The following is a 24,790-nucleotide window of genomic DNA, read 5'->3' as shown; positions in this document are numbered from 1 at the left end:
AATACCGAATTCTGGGCGGATTCCCGTGCAAAAAGCCCCGCCACGTGGCGCACCGCGATTCTAGCATTTGGTCCCCACGCGCGGCCGTCGGATCGCTGATCGACGGTGATGGTTCGCTGTTGTGGACCTCGTTGTAATATACCATGTTTGAAGAGTCTTTTTGCAGAAGCAAAGCAATCCCTATCCACCCATCCTCTGCTCCCTCATCCCCTCCCGTGCGCCGCCGCCACAAACCTCCGCCCGTTTCGCCCGTTTCGCCCTGATCTCTCCACCGGACGCGCTCGTCCGCGGCCTCTCGGCGGCCACCACCGGCTACGGCCTCGCGGGGCCAGGCAGATCCCACGGCGCGCGGGAGTTTCACCCGGAATTGGAGGAGGCCGAGGACTACGCGTTTCTTGGACGTGAGGTGGATGAGGCTCGCCACCGGCGTGGAGTGCGTCCACAGCACGGCTGCGGCGGCCGTCGCGCGTTCCTCCCAGAGTCGCGCGACGAGGTCGACGTCACGATGACGAGCTATTTCTACCCTTCCGTGCCGTCTCTCTACCCCCTCCGCCTCCACTTGCTGCGGCCGCGCGGGTACCTGCCGAGCACGGCGTCTCCGGCGTCGACCATCGTGCTGCGAAGGTTAGCGCATCCTCCCTCGGCGAGCGCCCTGGCGACAAGCGCCGGACCACCATCGCCACCCGGAGCACCGCGTATACAGCGAGCGCGCGCGCCAGCCTTAGGTTGGTCGCGGCAATTACGGCGTTGCGCGCGACAGCGACCCCCGCGACGAGCCTGCGCGCGTCGGCCGAGCGTGACGATTAGCGCCCTGGCCAAGAAGGCGAGCAGACCCGATGGTCAACCATTTGTGTGAGTTATGTCTTTTTGTTGTTATATGAAGGAATTGTGTATCATATTTTCAGGTGCCCTGTTGCAATTGAAGTAATGGAGGATAGCTTGCTATGCTTTCAAACTTAGCTCGCTAAGGCATCGTTCGTTTAGGGGTGATAGGGGAGATTGGCTCTCGTTTTTCGCGCGCACGCTTTTCAAACTACTAAACGGTGCGTTTTTTGCAAAAAATTTCTATAGGAAAGTTGCTTTAAAAAATCATATTAATCCATTTTTAAAATTTAAAATAGTTAATACTCAATTAATCATGAGCTAATGGCTCACCTCGTTTTGTGTATCTTCCCAATCTCCTCAATCCCCTTCTCCTCAAACACTCCCTAAGTGTGCATAAACTTGTCACTTTGTCAGTAATCTTCCTTAGATTATTTTGAAATACTCCTACTGGTTATTGTTGGCTGTGTAGCGATTTGCTGTTTCAAACGAAACGAAAACTGAGCCGGAGGCCCCAGCATTGCCTTTGACGCCTGCATTGACTTCAACTGATAGAGCTCATCAAAGCCGCTCCTTGCTGCTATGGAGAACTCAACTCCGCTAATTGCGCATATGCCAGGGGTGCCAACGAAACGAGGAGGCTGTCCAAAGCACTCCAACTCCGTCACCGCTTCTGAAGGAGTTCATCAGTTCAATCGCTGTGGCTGGGTAGACTGCTTCAGCGATGAGCTTGGGAATGAGATTTTGGGGGTAGGGGGGGGGGGGGGGGGCTAACCCCAAGATTGGGTGGCAGCAGCAGATACTCAATCTGGAGGTTTATTTGAAGAGTATGGAGCTTGTGCGTGAGCAAATCATTACTGCGCTAGAAGATCTGAGGTCTTCTTCTGTTGTAGAGTGTGGCATTAGTTTATGCATGTATTATAACATTCCGATTTGTATTCTTGGATCTAGCTTAGCTGCAGGTAGTTGCCCATAAGGTTAGAGGTCAGAACATTGATATGTAGATGAAATGAGGGTCAAAGCTGGTCAAAACCTGTAGCTACTTTGTGATGTGATCTATCTTATAATTTTGAGATGCACTTATCAGAAAATTGAAATGGACCTTTATCAAAAGCTGTGATCATTTCAGGTTTGAACAATGTATGTCTATGTAATAGACAGTCTATATTTATGTCTTCGATAATTTACAGTTTGTCATCCATTGAGAACATGGAGATGCAACTACGGAAGTAATTTACTTATGGAATTAATCAAGCATGACATACATTCCTTTTCCAGTTTGTATTCTTAACTATACTGTCCCTTTCCAGTTAGCTGCTATTTTTTTTTCTTATATGCTGAAGGTAATTTTGCTTGTAATGCTCTTAATTAGTCATGCCACATGTTTCAACAGATATGTTATACCCTGGCCTTCTCACTACATGGTAAATGAAAGCACTGAGCCAACACTTGGAAGATGCAATGCAAACTTCCATGAAGGAAAATAATATCTCAGTTTTCTATTGGACGAGTTGTGATTACAAAGGAATGTATGTCATGCTTGTAACAGAAACTGTTCCTTGAAAAATTAATGTCTTCACATTGCATATCATTGGTTTGGTTTGTGCTGAATATACAGTTTCTTTTATAATTTTGCATGAAAATATGTGAGAAATTGGACCAACAGTGCAATACTCAGCTTTCTATTGGTTTGTCCCTCAACCTGGCATTCACCTTTCATTCTATTTGTATGAAGTGAATAGCCAAAATGTTGGTCTGTTCTTGCTAAACTTGAATTTTTATATTAGTGCACAACGAATTTTGTTAGGTGGTTGTGTGATGAACACAGATAAGGCTTATTTTGAAGTTCTCTATTCTGTTTAGTGCATTCTAAATTTCAGATATTCACATAACTAATTCATACTCTTCATATATACTGTCAATTGCTGGAAATATGGGAAACATTAGCAGGGAATGACCTGATGTATGTTGTTTACAAATTTAAATTTGCCAAACAACAAATGTTATTTGTTTACAACTGCAAGGAATGACTTGCCTAAGTGCAAGCAGGGGTAACAAAAGAATCTGCCAGCTGCCGCAGCTAGCAATTGTGTCATTTTTGAAAGTTTTGATCACACTTCGTCTATTTATAGCGATTTTTTTTTACCTTCCACGAGTTATATATAATTTGCAGAGCACAACTGCACTTCAGTGATACAATGACTTTTTAAGATGGCAGTGAAACTGTGGAAATAAAGGTTTGTTGTTGAACGCACCTGATCATGTGCTCTTCCTTTTTGTCCTTAATTAGCAACTTGATGGTCCATCCTTAATACGTTCATGTGGACTATCCCATTTTCAGTTTAACAGACACCTGTACTCATTCGGTTGGTTCTATACACATGTTTGAAAAAAAATAGGACATATTTTTTCCCTGAAATGTCTACCATAGGGAGGTGATGCCAAGATGTTCATTTCTTTCACGCGGGAGTGCTAGATGATTTCCCAACTAGCCCCTATTACATTTTATTGCCCCTTTATTAAGCCTCTAGCTATAACACTTTACACACACCAGCTTAATTATCTAGCCACAGGGACAGGGAGAAGAACTCTATGTTGAGCTTATTGTGCCATCTGTTCCATCTTCCATCATCAATCATTAATAAGCATGGCTAGGAAGTGCTCTAGCTGTGGAAAAAATGGGCACAACTCCAGGATTTGCAGTGGCCAAAGAGTTCTAGAGCATAGCAGCAGCAGCAGCAAATTATTCCTGCACATAATCGATTTTCGCAAGGGAAGTGAATACTGCTGGTTCCTAGCAAAATCACAAGTTGTTATGGACCTACGGTGCATAAGCCGCATGGAGATCTTTGGAGGGGTATATAATTGATTTTTCTTAATGTAATAGCTACTGTTAATTTCGACAAATTACATTGGTCCAATGTCAGTTGAGCGCGGCAAGGCCGCGCCGTTGTTTCTAGTAACTATCTTAAAATTTCCAATAATTTTTAGCATTTTTATTAAGGACTAGAAATAAGTATACTACAACACGATTTAGAAAATAGGTACACAAGTTGTTATTAAGTATTACCTTTAATATATAGTCTCAGTAACATTACTGGAACTGATATTTGATGGGTCATGCAAAATCCACATTAGTCCCAGTTCGAGTAGGAACCGGGACTAAAGATATTATTTAGTCCCGGTTTAAAATTTTAAGATCTTTATCGACCGGGACTAAAGATCATTTTTAGTCCCGTTTCAAAATAGGTCAGGTGTCCCACCAACTCCGAGAATAAAGATAAATGCACCGTATATAGGGCCTGTTTTAGGGAGCTTAAGATTCTGAGAAACAGCTGCTGAGAAGCTAGCTGGTGAGAATCTAGAGAAGCTGGGAACTAGAACTCAGCTTCTGACTTCTAATTCATTTTCTAGATTCTACAACTACAGATTCTCAGAATCTAGGTAAAAAGCTGGACTGTTTGGGGGAGCTTCTGGCAACTGGAGATTCTAGGAGAAGCTGCAGCTGCTAAAAGCTCCCCTAAACAGGCCCATAATCCCTAGCACTTATCCTCATCTCCACACAAACTACTCCTCATCTGTAACTAGCTTTACTCCTCTCTCTCTCTCCTCTCTATCTTATCTCTATTCTCTCATCCTCTTATTTTCTTTTCTAGCTTCATCTCTAGCGGCGAGGCGCAGCACCGGGCGAGCGCGGCGCCGGGCGGCGGCGGCGCCTGTGCGCGGCGCCGGGCAGCGGGGGCGGCCAGCACTGCGCCGGGCAGCGGCGGCCAGCGCGGCACCGGGCGGGGGCGCATGCGCGCGCTGGGAGCCATGTCGGGCGGCGGAGGCGGCCAGCATGGCGCCAGGCAGGGAGTAGCGCCGAGCGGGGAAGCCTGCACGCGCTGGGCGGGAGCGGCAGCCAGCGTGGCGCTAGGCGTGGATCAGCGTCGGGCGGTGGCTTGTGCGGAGAGCGGCGGCGGCATGTGCGAATGCGAATTTTTCCTGTGAATTTGTTTATTTGTGATGTGAATTTGTTCACACTGTGGATCTGTGAATTTGTGATGTCAATTGGAGTATGTTCATTGGATCTATGAAGTTGTGGATGATTTTCTGACGTTTTGTGAATGGGATGATTTTGTTGTTGAGATTGGTTTGAAATCAATATAAGTAGCAAAAAATAATAAATAATAAAATAAAAAAAAGAGTACAGTTGGGAACTTCAGCCACGTGGCTGATAGATTTTTTTGTCCCGGTTCGTAACGGGACTAAAGATGAATTTTTGGTCCCAGATTCATGGTCCCGGTTGTATAACCGGGAGTGAAGGCCCTTTTTCTCTGGCAGTGAAGTTTGAATCTAATTAAATTGGCATATATAAAATATTTATGACGAAATCTCATGTACTCTTTGTATCTAAGAAACATGAAATCGAGGCTATATGATCGACCTTTACAAACACCCCTTTTTACCCTAGACACATGAAATCGAGACTATGTAATGGAAGATATACACCATCGAAGAAAGATTGGCTAGCTAATTTATCCTGCAAGTAGAAAAAAGAAAGAATGACCTGTATCTCTATAATTCACTAGTAAAAAAAACATATGTATAGTACTCGAACGATCTATACAGACGGATTCCATGATCACCAACAAAAATCAATATGAATGAAGTAGCTCGAGGAAGAACATAGATTATTGGACCCATATGCTACTACAAATGTAGCAAATCAGAAAAATACCACTACTATTCGCGATATCCGTTTGATGCCACTGAAATTTTGTAAAATTACAACCATACCATCGCCATCCACTTTTCTATCATTCCCGTTGGATCCAAGTCCTGCTCTGTTGCCGCCATGGCCGCCCTCCTCCTCTCATCCTCCTCTTCGTCTGGTCCTCTCCTCCTCTGCTCGACCGGCGGTGCAGCCCTTCCGGTCACAGGCGTCGTCAGAGACCACCACGCTCGTCACGGGTGTCGCGGGCTACATTGGGAGTTTCGTCGTCCATGAGCTCCTCCGCCGGGTCCACCCCATGGTTGTCATCGCGTGCTCCCAAAGCGGCTTGCACGGCTGCAATGGCCCTGACGAGGTGGTCGCGGACCTCACCCCCTCCCGCGTCGTCTTTTCCGACGTCACCGAGGCGGGCACGCTCTTCGCTGAACTGTCCACCATCGCTAGTGTCTCAATGCTGGCCGCCGATGTTCATACACGCATGAATCGAAGCCATTGAATGGGTTCTCCTTGACCTCCTCTACCCGCCGATGCCGACCCCTCCCTCCGATTCGCCGCTGTTCAACAGTGTCGTCCTGCCACCGTCGGCCGTCCGTCCTCTCCAGGTCCTTCCATCGCCGCCCTCTGCAGGTACCGCCTCTTCCCGCACCGACGAGCGGTGGGAACGGCGAGAGACGGTGGGACCTCGGGAGAGATCCCCCGCACCGACGAGCAGCGAGCGAGCGGCGGGATGCGCGTCCCGCTCGCCGCCGCCCTCGCCAAGGAGCTCTCCTCACATCGTTCCCCTTCCGCATCCACCATCGTTCCCTCCTTCTCCTCTGGCGCAGGGTAGCTGCTTGGAGACAAAGACGGCAAGGAGATGAAGGCACCGTGGCAGAAAATGTGACAGAGACGACGGAAATCGTGATGGAGTGGCATTGTTCTAATTTTAGAAGATTACAGTGGCATCTATCCGATTTCATGAATAGTAGTGGCATTTTTTGAATATGGAATATTTACGATGGCATGAATCCAATTAACCCTAGATATAATAGAGTAACACCCTACATGGTGGGTGAATGCGAAAAATCGTATTTTACCATGGTAATGCAACATTTTCCTCCATCAATATACAACGGTACATAGTCTGTTAGTGTATTTGTCGCTCTATATATATCCCAATCCCAACGTGTGACACGTTATTTTCCCAATCACAATTCACGGCAAAAGTAGCCAAGGGTGAGAGAGCGATGGATGATCGAGTGGTGCATAGACTTGTCGACACGGACTGGGAAGGAGCGTGCATGACGTCGTTGTTTTGCTTCCAGTGTGCCTCAGCTGTGTGCAGCCGCTGCTGTGCTGATCACAGGAATACTCATCATGATCAGGGACCGTCACCAGCGCGGGTATACTACTGTTGAATTCTTACTTCTTTGACTTCTTGTTGAATTCGACTTCTTGGACTTGGACACGTAGGATTAGTTGGTCGCAAACTCGCAAAGAGAAAAAAAAAAAAGGTTCCGCTTCTTGCGAATTGGTTGGTCCAGGTGGCATTGAGAGAGTAAATGAGGCCATGAGGGCAGGGTGGGTCAGCCGCGGCCAGTACCTACCACGCGAGAGCTTTAGACACACGCAGACGCGTACACGCGAGGCGGCGGTCCATGTTCGCGGCGGCGCGGCGGGGTGGTTCGTCTGCGAGGTAATCTTGCGCCGCCTCGCCCCGTTCACCCGCTTGGGCCGCGGGGACGCAGCCCGCAGCCACGCCAAGCAACGCGGAGTTCTTGGAGTTCTTGGGGTTCTTGGGGTTCTTGGAGTTCTTGGGGTTTTTGGGTTCTTGGGGTTCTTGGAGTTCTTGGGGTTCTTGGGGTTCTTGGGGTTCTTCTGTTAGGGTTAGGAGTTCTTGAGAAGATTAATTAAAATGAGGTTTACAGATTACATATTAGGTGTGGGAATTATCAGAGAGAAAAAAAGAGCAAAAAGCAGAACAAACCAAAACAGAAAAAGGGAGAATTTACAGATATATGTACATGTAGCATTCTTCTAGGAAAGCCGTGAGCACCAAGATTGAATTTTTTGTTTATTTGTTTCATTGGTCCTTAGGCTCCAGAGCTGTATGCATGGTGTCTGAGACCTGTTGAATACTTCATTGTAGACTGTCAAATTGTCTTTCGAACACCCGGTTGTTGCGTGCTTTCCATAGAGTATATGCGCAGGCAGCAAACCAAACTGGCTCAATTCCTTTCAGTGTTTGATTTCTGTTCATAATTTCCTGGAGGAAGGCTGAGATAGAATCTGAGTTGTTGGCTAGCGGTAGTAAATTCAATTTTTCCCAGAGGCTATTGGCCTGTCTGCACCCTCTAAGATGATGTGGTCAGCTGTTTCTAGCGCAGGGCACAAAGAGCAGTGGGGGTCTTCGTTCCAGTTTTTGTTGACCATATTGGCTTTGGTGTTTAATCTGTCCCTGAATGCCAGCCAGAGGAAAACCTTGCCGTTTTGTGGGATGGTGTGGAGCCAAATATAATTTGCTGGAATCCAAAGTGACCCATGAAAGGACAGCAGACGATAGGCATTTGCTGTTGAGATTTTAGGTACCGGGTATGAAAACTCTCTTGCGTCTGTTTTGTCTGGGTAGGGGCGGTGGTTTTGCAGGATTTGCAGCAGTGCATGTAGCTCTGACTCTGCTTGGTAGGAGAGGTTTGGATGGAGCTGGATGTTCCAGGAATTTTGCCTGTATTGCGATTCAACCGTGCAATCCTTGTGTAGTGCAAAAGAGAATAAAACTGGGAATGCGAACTCTATGCGCTGGGGTAGCCATTTATCTTTCCAAAAGAGGGTTGTTTTGCCGTTGCCAAGTTTTACCTGGGTCGTGTAGCTTAGAATCTGGAATTGTGACTGGATGAGCTTCCAAGTCGGTGTATCACTGGCCCTGGGGTTTAGCTGTATTGCGTTTTGCAGATATCTTTCTCTAAACCAGATAGCCATTGGATCATCTTCTGCAGAGAGTACCTTGTTTGCTAGTTTTAAGAGTAATGCTGTGTTATGCGTTCTTAAGTCCTTGATCCCTAATCCTTGTTGTTTTTGCAGCAGTAGTCTTCCAGGCTACTAGGCAGTGCCCTCAATTTTGGTGATTTTATTTCCTGTTAGCTCTAACATTCCTGTTTATTCACTTCTTATTGACAGTTCTTGACCTTTTCTATGTACAGATCAGTACAATCTCCTTCACTCCTGCGATCCGATCGCAAGACGCGATCGGATGTGGATATAATTTGACAGGGATTCAGAGAATTAAGATGAATGGTGCTTTATGGATTCCTATTCTGCCCCCTCCAGTTGTTGATGCTCGTTATCAGGGACTGTGCCTACAGTGTGGCCGCCGCATTAAGGGCCGATCTAACCTCTGTTCCATTTCCTGCAGAGTAATTCCTTTCTCTTTTTTGTTGCTCTGCTTCTGTTGTATTATTGAGGTTACCTCATTTGCATGTCACTAAAACGTTGAATAAATTTAATGTTGTTATGCAGCTATTGCGGGTGCATACCGGAGCTAGGCGAGGTATGGCTCAAAACCTGGTGGAATTTTCAGAGTCTGTTGGACAGCCGATCCATCAGCTGGATCAGCTCTGTGGGCAATGCCTCCGGTCCTTTTGTGGTGTTTCCTGTCCGAACCATCTGGTCCACCCACACCCCCAGGGTAATCATGCTGCAGGACCTGATATAATTACTATTGAGCGTTTGAATGGCTGGTTGGTCATAGACCAAGAACAGCTCCCAGTGGAATTTGGCCAAGATATTCATGTGAGTACTTAATATTGTAAGTAAATAGTTTCCTGTGTTGTTCGCGTAATTACTTCTAAATGTGATTCCAGGTAATGGTTGGAGAGGACGGGCGTCACATGCTTCCTATTAAGCGCCTCCCCGCTGAGCATGGAGATGGGCATGATGGATTAGTAGAGCCAGATTGGAATCTTTGTGCTCGTGCAGGGTGTAATGAGATGTTCAATGGAAATGCTGTGTGTTGCTGCATGAGGTGCTTCCATTTACTGTGAGGATACCAAGTGGATGTGATTAAATAAGTTTAAGAAATACCCCTGTTTTATGTTGAAATGTGGTTGATGCAAAGGAATTTGCTTTGTTCTACTACTTTTATGTTCATAAAATTTTGGTTAAGAAAAGATCAAATGTAGGGAATTTTCTTGAACTTCTTCAGAGTGTTTACCTTTCTTGATTGTTTCTTGGCCTGTTGGACTTGTTCTGGCAAAACCATAGCTTTTCAGGTGACATTCAATGACAGATTTAATGAATGGTCACTTACAATATGTTACTGGCGTACTGCTAGTCAAAATTTGTCAAGTACCCAAAAAACTTGATTTCAATTTATTTAGAACTATTTAGATATATATCTTAAGGAATAAGAAGAGAACAACAGTTTTTGGATGTATCCATTGTTTTTCAGGTATGTTTTTGGATATAGATCATAAGCCTATGCAATTCTTATGTTGAAGTGCCTAATGTAGCATCCAAATTCGATGGTTCAGGTTGGTCTCATGACCATGAACACTGTTTCAATAGAACACCTGCATTTCTGTGAGAGGATGAAATTAAAATTGAAGCTTACACCTTATTTTGGGAAATAGCAGTTTAACTATACTTAAATTGCTTAGGAGAGGTTGGAAAGGTAAATAGAGGGGTTGCAATGTTGCTCTCAAGATGAGACTCTGGATCCTCTGTTTCTAAAATACCCTTTGGTTAAATTTATCAAATATAATTTATAGCACTTCTGGAGTAAGATTGATATTATCTCACATACATTTGATGGCTTAGCCGCTGGTTTATTAACAGTCTGCAAAAGCTAATCAAGTTTATTTGTTCTTGGATTTCTTCCTGTACAGTTCTGCATAAGTAACAAGCAAGTTAGGAGATGAACAAGACGAAGGTTGGCTGTATTCTGGAACAAGATGGACTTAACACAGCTAGTGGAGGTCTTGATACTTTGATGCCGTGGGTGTGTCCTTTTTTCTTGTTTTCTAGCTGACATGTCTATCAAGAATAGTTCATGTCGAAACTAGATTTCGGCAATAATAAAAGGGGGTGGCTATCAAGCTGGAGAAGTGTATGGGTTTGGAGACAAAGGATTTATACAGGTTCAGGCCTTCTTATTCAAGAAGTAATACCCTATTCCTGTCCGGGGATGAATCCGCCGAGTGTCTTATTGATTGTATAATTTGGAGAAAATCAACAACTGCCCCTAGAGGCACCCGGACCCCCCTTATATATGGGAAGGAGTCCGTGTTACAAAAGATAATCTATATCCCTAACGGAATATGCAGATACAGATAAAATACAGTCGTAACCGACTAAGTCTCAAGGTATTTCCTTGATGTACAAGTTGAGAAACAAACCCGAGATACAAATAAGATATTCTATCTATATTCGGTATCCTATATTCAGTCCAAATATCATCGCCGTGTAGATATGGGATATCCATAATCTCCACAGTAGCCCCCGAGACCTTTGCAGTCAACCATCATAGCCTTCTCAAAGATAATAATCCGAGTGCTTCAAACTTTTCATGCCAAGGCCTGCCGAGTAGCGAAGACGAAGACTGTAAAGGGCGAAAAGATAAAGAATATGGTGCATCGAATAGATGCACCTAATTAGGTGTAGCCCCCAACTATGTGATTAGTTAACAAACTAAACATATAGTTGAGAACAAAATAATAGCACAATCGTGCATCATATGACAAAAGCATACGCGGCGCCTAAAGAGGCATTCTAGCCGACTGCTTTTTAGCCATAATAAAAGGAATCCGAGTGGTTAACACTCTAAAAGGTCCACGAATGAACACACTTGACAGGCATCCGAATAAAAAATTCTAAAGATTACCCACCAAATATTATAAAAATTATGGTAATGAATAAGTCTAATAGCCTAGGCTATGACTATTTACCATAATGAAAACAGGCATATAACATACCAGGGAAATGACTATGGTAAAAACAAGCCATTCCAAGTTAACCCAGACAGCTTTTGTAGCCTAAAAAAGCTTACAAAAACAACATAACACCTTTCTGTCGGGCACCTTTTAATTTGCATTGCAATAATTCCAAAGAATTATATGACCGCGTAAAAAGGATTTTATCAGCATTGGGCAACACTATTGTGCGCATAAATTGCCAAAGCAAAAAATGCCTAAGTCCCTAAGGAGCACAATGGGCCACGCTGTCAAAAGTACTGGGCTGAGGTACTGTTCAGGCCTAAGCCCATTCGCACCTCCGATACCCTTAACAAGAAATTCCGAGACCCAAGCGTCACTTCGTCTTCCCCGCCGGAACTCTCGCCATTTTCCCCACTCCCTGCTACAGTACAGAGCTGCGCCGGCAAACTAGGGTTCACCATTCCACTCAAATCCACCTTCGAAAAGTGCATCAAAATCCTTCCCGTGATCCGCCGCCTCAATCCCTCACCTCTCCCTAGCCATCCCTCGAATCAAATCAGCGCATTCGGGTAAAATCGATGGCGGAAGAGAAAGAAAGCTTTGAAGGCCAATGGACGCCATCCGACGTGACGGAAGAGAACCTGAAGGAGATGGTGGCGCACGGCGTTCTCCCGGCCAAGGAAATCATCGGGTGGTGGCCAGCGTGCGGTGAGGCTTTTCCGTCCCCCGATACACACGAGGTTGTAGTCTTTTCCCATTTCTTCTACGGCGGCTTCGCTCTTCCGACCTCAAAATTTTTCCGCGGGATATTAAGCTTCTATGGAATCAGCTTGCATCACCTAAATCCAAATTCCATAGTCCACATCGCCAATTTCATCCATGTTTGTGAAGCCTTCTTGGGAATTAAACCCCACTTCGCTCTGTTTCGCCGAATCTTCTTTCTCAAACCCCAACCGAACAAGAGTAAGCCATGTGTAGTTGGAGGGGCCGGATTTCAGTTGAGAGGGACTCTGAGCCAGAAGTACTTCTCGATGCCCTTCAAGACTTCAAACAAAGGGTGGCATGCGAACTGGTTTTATGTTCAGAATCCCGAGCCTGCTCTTCCCGAGTACTCTTGTCTTCCTCCAGTGTACCAAGATACTTGGAACTCTCTTCCAATCGGGGATGAAGCTGCCCAAGCCTTGGAGTTGATGGATCGCATGCTAAAACTCAAAGAACAAGGCTTACAAGGAGAGCAGATTATTCGGCATTTCATCAAATGCCGATTGGCACCAATTAAAGAAAGATCCCGTACGGCATTCGAGTTTGACGGCAAGCATGATCCTAATCGTGAAGAACCAGACTCTCTGGATTTTAAAATCATGAAGGAGAGAATGTATAAAATCTTCTCAAATGCTATTGTCGTCAGCTACTCACATCAGCTGCCAGTTGTGCCATATAACGCCTTCAATCCGCCTCCGCAGGTATGTATCCGAAATCTTCAACCCATGATCAAAACATAACCTTGTCTTCATGTTGAGTTAACTAACCGTGGAGGCGTCTTATTCAGGAATATGCATTGATGAAATCTGACCCCCCAGTCACTCAGCGCCGGTCTCCTCGCCAGCACTCCGTTCAGGGAGGTGGAGGGCCAACAATCAGATCAGACCCGCAACCTCAAACCTCCAAACCGACTGGGCAGACAGGTTCTCGCAAGAGAAAGCTGGTGCTTAATGACGACGAAGGCGACGACGGCAACAAATCTGGGGACAAAGGCACGCCCAATAAACTCCCAAAGCGAACCACTCCCAGGAAAAAACTGGCTGGCCGCCCAGTGCCAAAGATTAGAACATCTTCCAGGTATAAACCTCTTGGTGCCATTTCCCTTCGACATGCTTCTCTCATAGAAATAATACTGAATATTGAAAGAACACTTTGCAGGAAACCATCCGACATAGATCCAACTGGAAAAGATCCTGATCCGGCTGTGACAGAGCCAAGTTCATCCAAGGATTCTGAGCCGACTGCCGAGAGCCAGCCGACTGGCGCCCATACTTCAGGTAATAAAGCCGATCCGAGTGACCAGCCTCCGACGGGAAACCAGTCGACAGCAACTGAAACTACAACAACCCAAGAGCCCCCGACTGGAAACCAGTCGGATGTAGGTCCAGATCAAGAAATTCCCGAAGTTGAAGCGCAGACGACGACTTCTCAAGAACCTGAGGCTGGCAACGACTCGATGATTGGGTCTCCAAATAAAGAACAAGGATCACCCCACGCTCAGCTAGGAACACCCTCAAGTAACTCATCTTCTCAAGTGATGCCGATTTAAATAACTTCAGCTTATTCGTCTAATATCCTGGAAATACATCAGGACCACCAGGCGATGACGAAGAAGAAATTCCTTGCATAAAGGCGGCTGATAACTCTCGTCCTCCTATCTTGCTCAAATGGTGGGACGAGAACTCACAAGCTGCCGGCATCGTCATAAATCGTCAAAAAGAAGATGAGGAAGTGTGCCAGCTGAAGAAGGCACTTGGAGAAGCTACTCGCATTGTGAATGTAAATCTTCCGGGTGACTGCCTTTGATGACTTTGTTTTCTCTTCAGCAAATCTAAACCATGAACCATCATGCAGAGAATCCATCTTCGCAATGAGGCCAAGACTGCAACTTTAGAAAAGCTGGTTCCTCATTTGGGAACTCTTGAAGCAGTTAGGGACCAGCTACACGAGGCCAAGGAGCTCGCCAAAAAGACAGAGAAGGAATTAAGGGACCGAATTGCCCAGCTCCAGGATTCAAACTTCGAGCTGAGTGGTTCATCAAAGGGTAATCTCTATATCTGTCCCATTAATTTACGCTGTCGTAACTGTATCCTCAACCATTTGGATTTCAAAACAGCGCAAGCCGCCAGGATGGCTCAAATGGAGAAACAAATTGAAGCCCTGGAAAGAGACAAGGTAGAATTGGCTGCGCAAAGGGACTCGGCCTTGAAGGAAGTTGAAGGTACCACCAGCTGACAATCTGAACTTCTCTCTTTGTAATGCAGTAGATTTTGATCATAAATGTGTTTTGTAGACCGCAAAATCAAATCTCAAGCTCAATTTGACGTCCTGGTTGGTAAGATCAAGAGGCTTGAAGGAGCAAGAGATGAAGTCGCTAATGTCGCTACACCACTTGTCCAAGCTATGTTCCTCAATAACAGTGGTCCGAGTGCACTCGACGCAACCGAAATCTTCGACAAGCTGAGAGTTGCTCCGGATGTATATTTCAAGAATATCAAGAAAGCTGGAAGTATGGGAGCTAGCATGGCATTGGCGATGACCAAATCCTTGTACCCAAGGATTGAAATTGACGCCATTGATGGCTTTGCAGACGGGACAAGCGAAGAAACTGCTCTTGATCTTATCAGCAATGCTCAAAACGCGGCTGACAAGATTGCAAGTGACGTTGTAGACCAATTCCGCAATACCGACCTTCAGCCAAGTAGTAATAACTCTGATGATGAAAAGACTGATTCTGACTGAGTATAAATGTAGCAAATGGAGGCATAACTTGTACAATACTGGTGTATTTATGCTGTGCTTGATAAATCTAGCCAAGTCTTTGATTTCTTAAAAGCTTTTATCAAGCTTTGTTGAGCCTAAAACCCAAAGAAGCTATTAAAAACTTTCAGTCCTCGCAGACTAAGTAGAAAAACCAAACAAGGCAATGATAGACCAAGTAAGCAAATTAAATTAATAAAAAATCACACTCCATTATTATGATGATAGCCCCCGACTGACAATGTCAAGAAGAAAACTTGATGTTGACAGTCAAGATAGGGAAGTACAATGATAAGCTTAAGCGTAGAAACGACGAAGATGTTCAATGTTCCAAGAGTTGTCGACAAGTGTACCGTCTTCGCGCTTGAGTCGATAGGAACCTGGCCGGGTGACTTCAGAGATGATAAATGGCCCTTCCCATAGAGGAGATAACTTGTGCTGATCTCGTGTAGTATGAATTTTCCGCAAAACCAGGTCGCCGACTAAAAAGGCACGGGATCGAACATTGCGATTATGATAACGCCGCAACCCTTGTAAGTATCGAGCCGACCGAATCAAAGCTGCTTCGCGGACTTCTTCCAATCGGTGCAAATCATCCACTCGGTCCTCTTCGTAGCGTTCTTCGCGGAAATTACGAAAGCGCAAAGACTCGAATTCGACTTCACTCGGCAACATTGCTTCTGCCCCATAGACAAGGAAAAAAGGTGACTGGCCTGTGGCCCGACTGGGTGTAGTACGCAAAGACCAAAGTACTGATGGCAGCTGTTCCACCCATTTGCCGGCATAGGGTTTTAGCCGGTCAAAAACTCGCGCTTTAATCCCTTGAAGTATCATGCCATTGGCTCGCTCCACTTGTCCATTGCTCATGGGATGTGCCACTGAGGCGTAGCAAATCTTAATTCCAAAGTCTTCACAAAAGTCTTTAAAAACTCCGCCAGTGAATTGTCTGCCATTATCAGTGATGATCCGATTGGGCACTCCAAATCTATGCACAATGTTGATGAAGAAGTCTCGAGCGTTATCTGCTGTGATTGTGACAACCGGTTTAGCTTCAATCCACTTGGAGAATTTGTCAATGGCCACAAAGAGGTGCGTGTAACCGCCGAATGCCTTTTTAAACGGGCCAACCATGTCAAGCCCCCAAACCGCAAATGGCCAAGACAGTGGGATGGTCTGCAACTCTTGAGCTGGTAGATGAATTTGTCTGGCGAAAAATTGGCAACCTTCGCACGTACGCACAATTTTGTCGGCGTCGGACACTGCAGTAGGCCAAAAGAAACCCTGCCGGTAAGCTTTGCCGACAATGGTGCGTGCGGCAGCATGGTTTCCGCATATCCCAGAATGTATGTCTTTCAGCAATTGTCTCCCTTCCTCTAAAGATACGCAGCGTTGCAGAATCCCTGAAGGGCTTTTCTTGTACAACTCAGCGTCATGCATAACGTAAATTTTGCTCCGCCTTGAAATTCGCTCGGCTTCATCTTTGTCTTGGGGGAGTTCTTGAGAAGTCAAAAATCGTATGAGGGGCTCTCGCCAGTTGGCTTCAACCATAGCTACGTCATGGGTGCCCGCAACTTGAGTAGTATCTTTGTGAGGTACTGTCGGCGTGTAAAGGTGTTCGACGAAAACATCGGAGGGCGCCACCTCGCGCTTGGATCCAAAGTTGGCAAGTCTGTCGGCGGCTTCATTGTTATGTCGAAGAACATGACTGAGCTCGAGTCCATCGAACTTGTCTTCCAATTTGCGTACCTCTTGTCGATATGCCATCATGTTGTCGTCAAGGCAGGACCACTCTTTCATAACTTGGTTGACGACCAGCTGTGAATCGCCTCGAACTATTAGACGCTTTATCCCTAGGGAAATTGCAATCCGCAGTCCATGAAGGAGCGCCTCATACTCGGCGACGTTGTGGGATGCCGAAAAATGTATCCAAAGCACATAGCTTAATCTTTCTCTAGTTGGGGAAATCAAAACTACTCCTGCTCCAGTGCCCGAAAGTCGTTTTGATCCGTCAAAATGCATGGTCCAGTGCTCCATCTTCTCCGCGGGGGTATCCTCCTGGCACTCGGTCCATTCGGCGACAAAATCAGCTAACGCTTGGGACTTGATTGAAATTCGGGGCTTGAATGATATGTCCAAAGACATCAACTCCAAAGCCCACTTAGCAATCCGTCCGTTTGCTTCGCGGTTGTGCAGTATGTCACCGAGTGGAAATGATGTGACCACCGTTACCGAGTGACCTTGAAAGTAGTGAGATAGTTTCCTGGTAGTAATTAGAATACCATATAACAGCTTCTGAACCTGAGGGTACCTCGTTTTGGAGTCGGATAGGACTTCACTGACAAAGTAAATCGGTCGCTGGACTTTCTGGACATGGCCTTCTTCCTCGCGCTCAACGACCAACACTGTGCTCACAACCTGGGAGGTGGCTGATACATACAGCAGCAACGGCTCCTGCGGATGTGGTGAAGCTAAGACTGGTGGCTCGGTGAGGAGTTTCTTGAAATCTTCGAAGGCCTTCTGTGCTTCGGGTCCCCACCGGAAATCATCTGTTTTCTTCAGTAGCTTAAAGAAGGGCATCCCCCGTTCGCCAAGTCTTGAAACAAATCGGCTGAGCGCCGCCATGCATCCAGTCAGCTTCTGAACATCTTTCTGGGTACTTGGTGGTTTCATGTTGAGGATAGCAGTAACTTTCTCCGGGTTGGCTTGGATGCCCCTATGAGACACCATAAAATCAAGCAGCTTCCCTGACGGTACTCCGAAGGTGCACTTTTCAGGGTTTAATTTCATCTTGAAAGAGCGGATGCTCGCGAAGGTTTCTTCTAGATCCGAGATCAAATCATCCTTTTGCTTGGTCTTGACAACTACATCATCCACATAGGCTTCAACGTTGCGGCCGATCTGCGTTGAGAAGCATCTCTGGATCATACGTTGATAAGTTGCTCCTGCATTTTTTAGTCCGAACGGCATGGTGACGTAGCAGTATGCTCCAAAGGGCGTGATGAATGAAGTCTTCAAGCAGTCGGATTCCTTCAGTCGGATCTGATGATACCCCGAGTAACAGTCCAAAAAACTGAGAAGCTCACAGCCGGCGGTCGAGTCGACTACCTGGTCAATGCGAGGCAACCCAAAAGGATCTTTAGGGCAAGATTTGTTGAGGTCAGTATAATCAACACACATGCGCCATTGCCCCGTTTTCTTCCGTACTAGAACCGGGTTTGCCAGCCAGTCGGGATGAAGGACTTCTTTAATGAAGCCTGCCGCCAACAGCTTGGTTAATTCCTCCTTGATCGCGTCCTTCCTGTCTTGTGCGAATCGGCGGAGTCGTTGTTTGATAGGCTTGGCATCTTCTTTGACATGTAAGGAGTGCTCAATCACCTCTCTAGGAATACCGGGCATATCAGATGGTTTCCACGCAAAGATATCTTTATTGTTCTGAAGAAAGGTGATGAGCGCGCTTTCCTATTTACAATCTAACTCGGCGCCTATTACAGCAGTTTTAGTAGAATCAGAAGGATCTAGGGGAATCTTTTTAGTCTTGGCTTCGCTTTCTCCACTTTTTGAGATCTTGGTAGCGGGCACTTCTCCTTCGCTCGCCGTGGCTGTAGCCAGTCGTATATCCTCTCGGGCAGACGCCATCTCGCGGGTTTGGGCCATGTCGCAACTCTCCTTGTCGCATGTGACGGCTTGTTTGATGTCGCTCCGTAGGGATAGGACTCCTCGGGGACCAGGCATCTTCATCATCATGTAAGTGTAGTGCGGGACGGCCATAAACTTAGCTAATGTCACGTCCTGATAAATTCATCCCAAAATAAAAATCATCTTCTAAAAGGAATAATAGAATTAATTAAAATTCGAAAGAAATTGGCAAACATTAAAATACGTACAAGAAAAATTCAAATGTGACCCGGAGAATTTTTGTTAAATTCTCCTTGGTCTAAAAGGAGCCCTCAAATTTTAGTGGAATTTTCAGAGCACAAATAATAATTGTTAAGAAATAAACAAAGTTAAAAAGGATTTATAAAAAGAAAAACCCTAAAAGAAGTTCTTTTTTCCCCCCCCTTCCCTCTTGGGCCGGCTCGGCCCACTTCCCTCTCCCTCTCTCTCTCCTCTCCCGCGGCCCATCGGCCTCCCCCGCGCGCGTGCGCCGCTGACAGGCGGGCCCGCCCGCCACTCTCGCTGACGGGTGGGACCCACCTGTCATCGCCTTCCTCCCGCCGCGCCCGCCGCCGCTCGCCCGTGCCCTAGCGCCGCCGCCGCCGCGGATTGCGCCGCATCCCGCCGTCCCCGCGCGCATTAAAGAGAGGGGAATCACTCCCCGTGATTCCCTCTCCCGTTTCCCCCGATTTCCCCTCTCTCTCTCCCTCGGATCCGTCCGGATTCATCCCGTAATCCTCGCCGGCGACATCTATGGAGCCCGAGATCCCCGCGCCCGTTTCCTTCCTCTCCGGCCGCGTTCTCCCCCTCTCGGTGCTATATAATTGCTCCCCGAGCTCCGCTCTTCCGTTTCCGCCGCTCGCCGCTCGCTCTCGCCGTCGGATCCGTGCTCGCGCCGTGCTCCTCTCTCTCCGCCGTCGCCGCCGACCTCCGGTTCGCCGCCGTCGTCGCTCCGGTCTTCCTCCCGGCTCGGCGCCACCTCCCTCGGCATCGCCGCATCGCCGTCGACCTCGTCCGCGCCTCCGTTTCGCTCGCCGACCGTCGGAGCGCCGCCGTCATCGTCATCCCGAGCCGCGCCGCCGCTTTCCTCCGCTCCGGCCACCGTTCTCGTCGTCGTCGTTGTCCCGGGGTGAGCCGAAGACCGCCGTTCGCTTTCCCCCTTCTCTCCGCTCTCTCGGGCGCCGCTCCGCCGCGCCGGTGGTCGCCGGCGGTGACCATCGGGGCGCGGGCGCGCCGCTCCCGTCGGCCGTGCCGGCGAGGCCGCCTTCGGGCGCGCCCTCGCGGCTGCCAGGTGGGCCCGGCCGTCAGCCGCCCGCGCCCGCGGGTGCGGCTGACGCGCGGGACCCACGGCGCCGACCGCCGCCAGCCGCGTGCGCCCGGTCCACCGTGGACCGAGCGGCTGACGCGTGGGCCCCACTTCCCGTGGACCCGGTCCGCGCGCCCCGCTCCCTCGGCTGACGCAATAATTGTTTTTTTTAATTAAAATTTAAATGAAGAAATTCGCAAATATCCATTTAAAGAGCATATAAACTTCAAATGGCCATATCTTGGCCATTTGAACTCGGAATTGGACCGTTCAAGTCTCTAATTTTTCCTTAAGATGTAAAGAACCCATTTTTGTGCTTTGTTCCTGCTTGTTATTTGGAGTTTATTAGAGTAAAAGCCTTTTCTTTTCCGTTGGTCGTGTAGACGCTGCAGTTTCGGAAGATCCGCTCTTCGTGGAAGTCGAAGCCGTCGTTTGGGAGAGCGAGCAAGGCAAGTCACATCATCCTTGATCATATTGAATCCCAGTTTGTAAAATTATGTTGATTTAAATTATTGCATTACCGCTTTATTTAAATTCCCGCGTTATCACTGTTTTATCTAGCCATACCTATTTACCTTTGTTATGACCTTATTATTATTGTTATTGTTATTATTACTTTGTTCACCCTAGGTTAAACAAAACCCCAACTAGTGAGTACTCTATTTATGGTTCCACTAGTATGAACTTAGGTAGATGCTTCGCTGGTTAATTAGGCAACATTAGGTGGTTTTATAACTTTAGACTTTGGGAATTCTCATATCATTTGGACACTATGGAATTGTTGGTTTATGGTGGAATTGGACATACACCTCTCTTCCTCTTTCAAAACCCCTAAAACCTGTTTTCGGTGGGGTTTGGGTGCATGCCAGTTGTGGGAAGTAGCACCCCGGCCACTATAAGGATTAAGCTCGGGCCTCTGTTGCAAAGCACTACCGTACTTCCACATGTCTAGTGGGTAAGGCTTAGTTTGTGGCTCAGTCTGGTTATAAACAAAAGTACACGGATGGAGGTGGATGAAGTCGGGGGTCGATGGACATTCTCCAGGGCAAATGAAGGCTACGCGAGCTGCGGCCCGGTAGTCGAGATGTCATGGCAGAGGGTTGGTGCCCTGCTGCTAGGGGGCTCAGTCCTGCCTGCCTGTCCCGGGTGTCCCGGCCGTAGGGGGATTGGGTCGGTACTCTTGTTTATGGTTAGGATGGGTTGGAAACTATGTCACGTCTTCCGTCTGTATACCGTGGTGGTATGTGGCACGTGGTAACACGTGAGGAAGATGTGTCTTGTGGGTAAAGATGTACACCTCTGATCAGAGTAAATCTATTCGAATAGCCGAGCCCTCGGTTATGGGCAAGCCGAGCAATGTACCCAAGTCAGTGTTTTAATTCTTAAAATTTGCTTAACAACTAAAATGTGGAATGGTTGGCCTGGGTTGGCTTGGGACGAGCTGGGACCCAGGGTCGGGTTGCCAGTTCGGTCCGAATCATCGTAGGCCTTGGGTTAAGGCAGGTTCGTGAGGGTTCACGGCCTTGTTTAATAATACTGTGTAGCTCTAGGATCGTCTTTACAAAATGGCTTTGGGCAACTAAGTGACTTTTAAATGCTGTTTACTGCAAAACTTAATCCCTATATTATTACTCCTTGTACCCCCTTGCATTAACCATGCATCTGCCGGTGTGACTTGCTGAGTACTGTGGTTGTACTCATTCTTGCTCAATCTTTCCCCTCTTCAGTAAGAGAAGCTTTGGAGAAGATGTCTTTGGTGGAGTCCTGGCTTATACCCCAGTTGAGCGCCTGTGAAGATGGAGCCGTAGGCCCGCTAGTCCGCTGCTGTTTATTTTTGATTGTCAGGCCTTATGTGCCTTTGTAATAATGTAAATATTATCGATGTAATAAAGATGTGTCTTTTATATCATGTTTGTGTGGTGTACCCCGGCTTTTCCTGGGACGGGGATTAATACACTAGCGTTCGGGAAAAGGCAATTTTCCCGGTCGCGACAAGCTGGTATCAGAGCCATCTCGACTGTAGGATAAGCCAAGTGGATAAAACCTAAGGACATATTTTATAAATAAAACTACTTGCGAAAGTTCCTTTTTCTCCTTCCCCTAATGCTATTTGCAAAATGTTTACTCCCTTCTTCCTTCTTCGGATTTCAACTAGTACTAGATGGTCAGCTTTGCGAAGAAGAAGATGTCGCCAATTGTTTGCCGAAGCTCCGGAAGACTGCAGGATCCGCTAGCGAAGCGAAGGAAGCAGTGAAGCCAGCTGTGAAGCAGGAGCGAAGATCTTGGAGAACCCGTCGCAGAACCTAAGCCACCCTTTAGTGTTTCGTTTGTCGTGTGTTTCCTTGCTTGTGTGTGTAGCGCGTGGTTTGCATCGGTGGGTTGTGATGTAACCATGCTAGGTTGTTTGCTTAATCAACTTGCAGAATAAGCCTAACATACATCATAACAGCAAAAGACTTAGATCTGTTAAGGTCCTATCCTTAGTTTCTAATCTGTCTCTCCCCTTTGTTTTCCCTCTCTCCCTCTCCAAACCTTTGCAACAGATGGCTGACAATGAGAAAGGCAATAAGGTCAGAAGTCAGGACATTGGTACCTCAAGCTCCCGAGTGAATGAAGCACCAGACACCAGTTGTGTGACACTGGTCCAACACCTGATTAACCAGAACCGATTGCTTATAGAGATACTACAGCAGCATCAGACGCCGATTCTGAACCTGAGTCAAATACAACCTCAAGTGCAGTTGGAGGCAGTCCAAGCACTCACACCACAAGACAGCATGCCGCCAGCATCCCGAAGGACCCATGGTGACGTGCCACCTGTTGACCCAAAAGAAGCAAGTAACATTTGCTTTACGTGTGATGAGCAAGGGCACTATGCAAGGGAGCGTCCTCAGCAGAAAAGAAAAACACCAATGCGAACCGAAGATGAAGTCCGTAAGATGATCATTACCAGCACAGAATGGCCTCCACCAGGAATGACAAGACGTCAGAGAAGAAATACCTTCCGAGGTGCACCACAGTTGACAGAGCATCTTTTAGCTAATGGAGGTAGAGTGTCTGATAGTGAAGATTCAGATCAAGTCTCCTCAGATGATGAAGATGAAATGGAACGTAAGGCATGCTCTCGTTGTGGAGAAATCGGTCATGTCGCCAGCTCGTGTGCCACCATATGCGTTCATTGTGAGGAAGACCATCCACCCGACAGGTGTCCAACGAGCAGGATCACTTGTTTCTTTTGTGAAGGAACCGATCATGTACCAAAAGATTGTCAATTCAGTTTTCTGCTGACGAAGAAGATGGTCAACCAACCCGCCAGTTCCAACGGAGAGAAGCATCAAGGCAACACCAATCCTCGCCAAGATTACAGTCTCAGCTTAAATCCAGTGCCAGGACAGAGGAATCAAAATGAGAAAAGGAAATGCCGAGTCCGGGAAGATATCTGTTGCTTCAATTGTCAAGGAATGGGTCATTTCGCCGACAAGTGCCCCAGACCAAGAAACATAGCTGCCAGCACGTCAGTCCACGCAACTCCTTGCAATCAGAAGCTTGCCCCTCAGCGAATTGTCATCCATGCAGCCCGAAGCAGTCCTATAGACCGCGTTGCAACAGCTCCAACTCCAGCGAGTGCATTACCACAAGGTGTCAATGCTCAATTTCAGCCCCAGCCATCAGTTTACAAGACAGAGGCCAGTATTGGCATTGTACCTTTGGATGTTCCAGCACGGCAGCCAAAGAAATCAGGTATAAGATGAAGAACCCGAGCGTAAGAAAGTTATTGTCTGTTACAAACTATAGTACCTGTTAAGGAAGCAGACCCGCCAGTCGCCGAGTGGTCACTGGAGCAAATGCAGTACCTGATAAGCCTAGCGCTAGTCAGAAACAACCATAATACTCTTATATCAGTGTTCAAATACTTTTGTTTTATAGTTGTTCCCGTCAATCATGTAATAACAGAGAAACATGAGATTATGAAGGAGTTTGATAAGTTTATGAAGGATCCATGTTAAGATTGCAAGTGCTGTGAGTTGTGTACATTTTGTTGCTGATTAGGGAGACCTAGGGTCTCATTTCCGTAAGCTCATAATCTACTATGAATCAAATAACCTAGCGATTGATGGCAAAGAAGTAGGTCGAAAGGGGATTGATAAGAGAAATCTGAAAAGATTACGTCAGGGTTGAATGTGTAAAGGAATACTTTGAATGCTAAATGATGACAACATGAAGAGAATAGTGGGAAGTAAACCGAATGAAAAGAAGGTGAATCCGAGTTGTCTGTTCGTGGGAGCTATTCCCAGTTTTGAACCAAGAGATATGTTCGAAGTTAGTCTATAGAGGTCAGATTAAAATCACACCTAACGACGAAGCTTCAGATTTGGCAGGATAACGATCAAACAATAAGAAGTCCAGCAGTAAAGCCATTTGGGAAGACGTCAAAGCATGTCAAGTGGAATAAGTTGGTTCGGTTGAGAAACATAATTCAAAGGCAAAATTATCGACCCTCGCATCGAATAGCAGAAGTAGCTAGCACCCGGAGACCAGGAAAGCTAATATGAGGCAGTTTGTGGCAAGTTAGAAGTAAATGACAAGCCTGATATCCTTATGATGACAAGCATGGTATCCTAGTAATGTCGAGCTGATCTCGACGCATGACATGAAGTGGGTAACTTGTATGAGGTTGACTCCAAAGATATGAACTATGCAAAGTTCTGGAACTGAAGCCCCATCTTCAAGTGCCGCAACCCAGTCGAAGTCAGCTAAAGGTTCAACCAGGGACAAGTCAGGTGAAGAGAAGATTCCATCTGCAATAGGAGATCGAGCCAAGCAATCCAGAGTGGAGAAGTTTTGCTAGGCAAGTTTGTTATA

General features: G+C 46.8%; 1 protein-coding gene and 1 long non-coding RNA gene across 5 annotated transcripts; both read left to right on the top strand.

Moving 5' to 3' along the window:
- Positions 1-164: 164 nt before the first annotated feature.
- Positions 165-1,913, top strand: LOC112936684 (uncharacterized). The gene is made up of 2 exons (XR_010737065.1): positions 165-852; positions 1,295-1,913. It is a non-coding gene; the product is annotated as an uncharacterized lncRNA (long non-coding RNA).
- A 5,154-nt stretch (positions 1,914-7,067) lies between these two features.
- On the top strand, positions 7,068-10,702 carry LOC4348253 (uncharacterized). 4 transcript variants are annotated; one of them, XR_010737243.1, is made up of 6 exons: positions 7,108-7,211; positions 8,600-8,636; positions 8,716-8,928; positions 9,032-9,304; positions 9,376-9,536; positions 10,399-10,702. XR_010737243.1 is itself a non-coding variant. In XM_015757675.3 (5 exons), exons 1-5 carry the CDS (start codon positions 7,086-7,088, stop codon positions 10,406-10,408), a joined length of 783 nt encoding a protein of 260 aa, XP_015613161.1. In that variant the 5' UTR covers positions 7,068-7,085; the 3' UTR covers positions 10,409-10,702. The 4 variants fall into 4 exon arrangements, 3 of the variants coding, with proteins under 3 accessions (XP_015613161.1, XP_025876363.1, XP_066161133.1); XM_015757675.3 differs by lacking the exon at positions 8,600-8,636 and having other exon boundaries at positions 7,068-7,211; XM_026020578.2 differs by lacking the exon at positions 8,600-8,636 and having other exon boundaries at positions 7,068-7,211; positions 9,376-9,551.
- The last annotated feature ends 14,088 nt before the right edge of the window (positions 10,703-24,790 follow it).

The sequence above is a fragment of the Oryza sativa genome, chromosome 10 (assembly GCF_034140825.1).
Source record: "Oryza sativa Japonica Group chromosome 10, ASM3414082v1".
Taxonomy (NCBI): domain Eukaryota; kingdom Viridiplantae; phylum Streptophyta; class Magnoliopsida; order Poales; family Poaceae; genus Oryza; species Oryza sativa.
The sequence above is the reverse complement of the archived record's forward strand: the minus strand, read 5'-3'. Positions and strand labels throughout refer to the sequence as shown.

Coding starts and splice junctions, on each gene's coding strand:
- LOC4348253 (XM_026020578.2), top strand. CDS start 7,086: ATGAGGGCAGGGTGGGTCAGCCGCGGCCAGTACCTACCACGCGAGAGC. Junction 8,929..9,031: donor TCTGTTCCATTTCCTGCAGA/GTAATTCCTTTC, acceptor GTTGTTATGCAG/CTATTGCGGGTGCATACCGG. Junction 9,305..9,375: donor AATTTGGCCAAGATATTCAT/GTGAGTACTTAA, acceptor ATGTGATTCCAG/GTAATGGTTGGAGAGGACGG.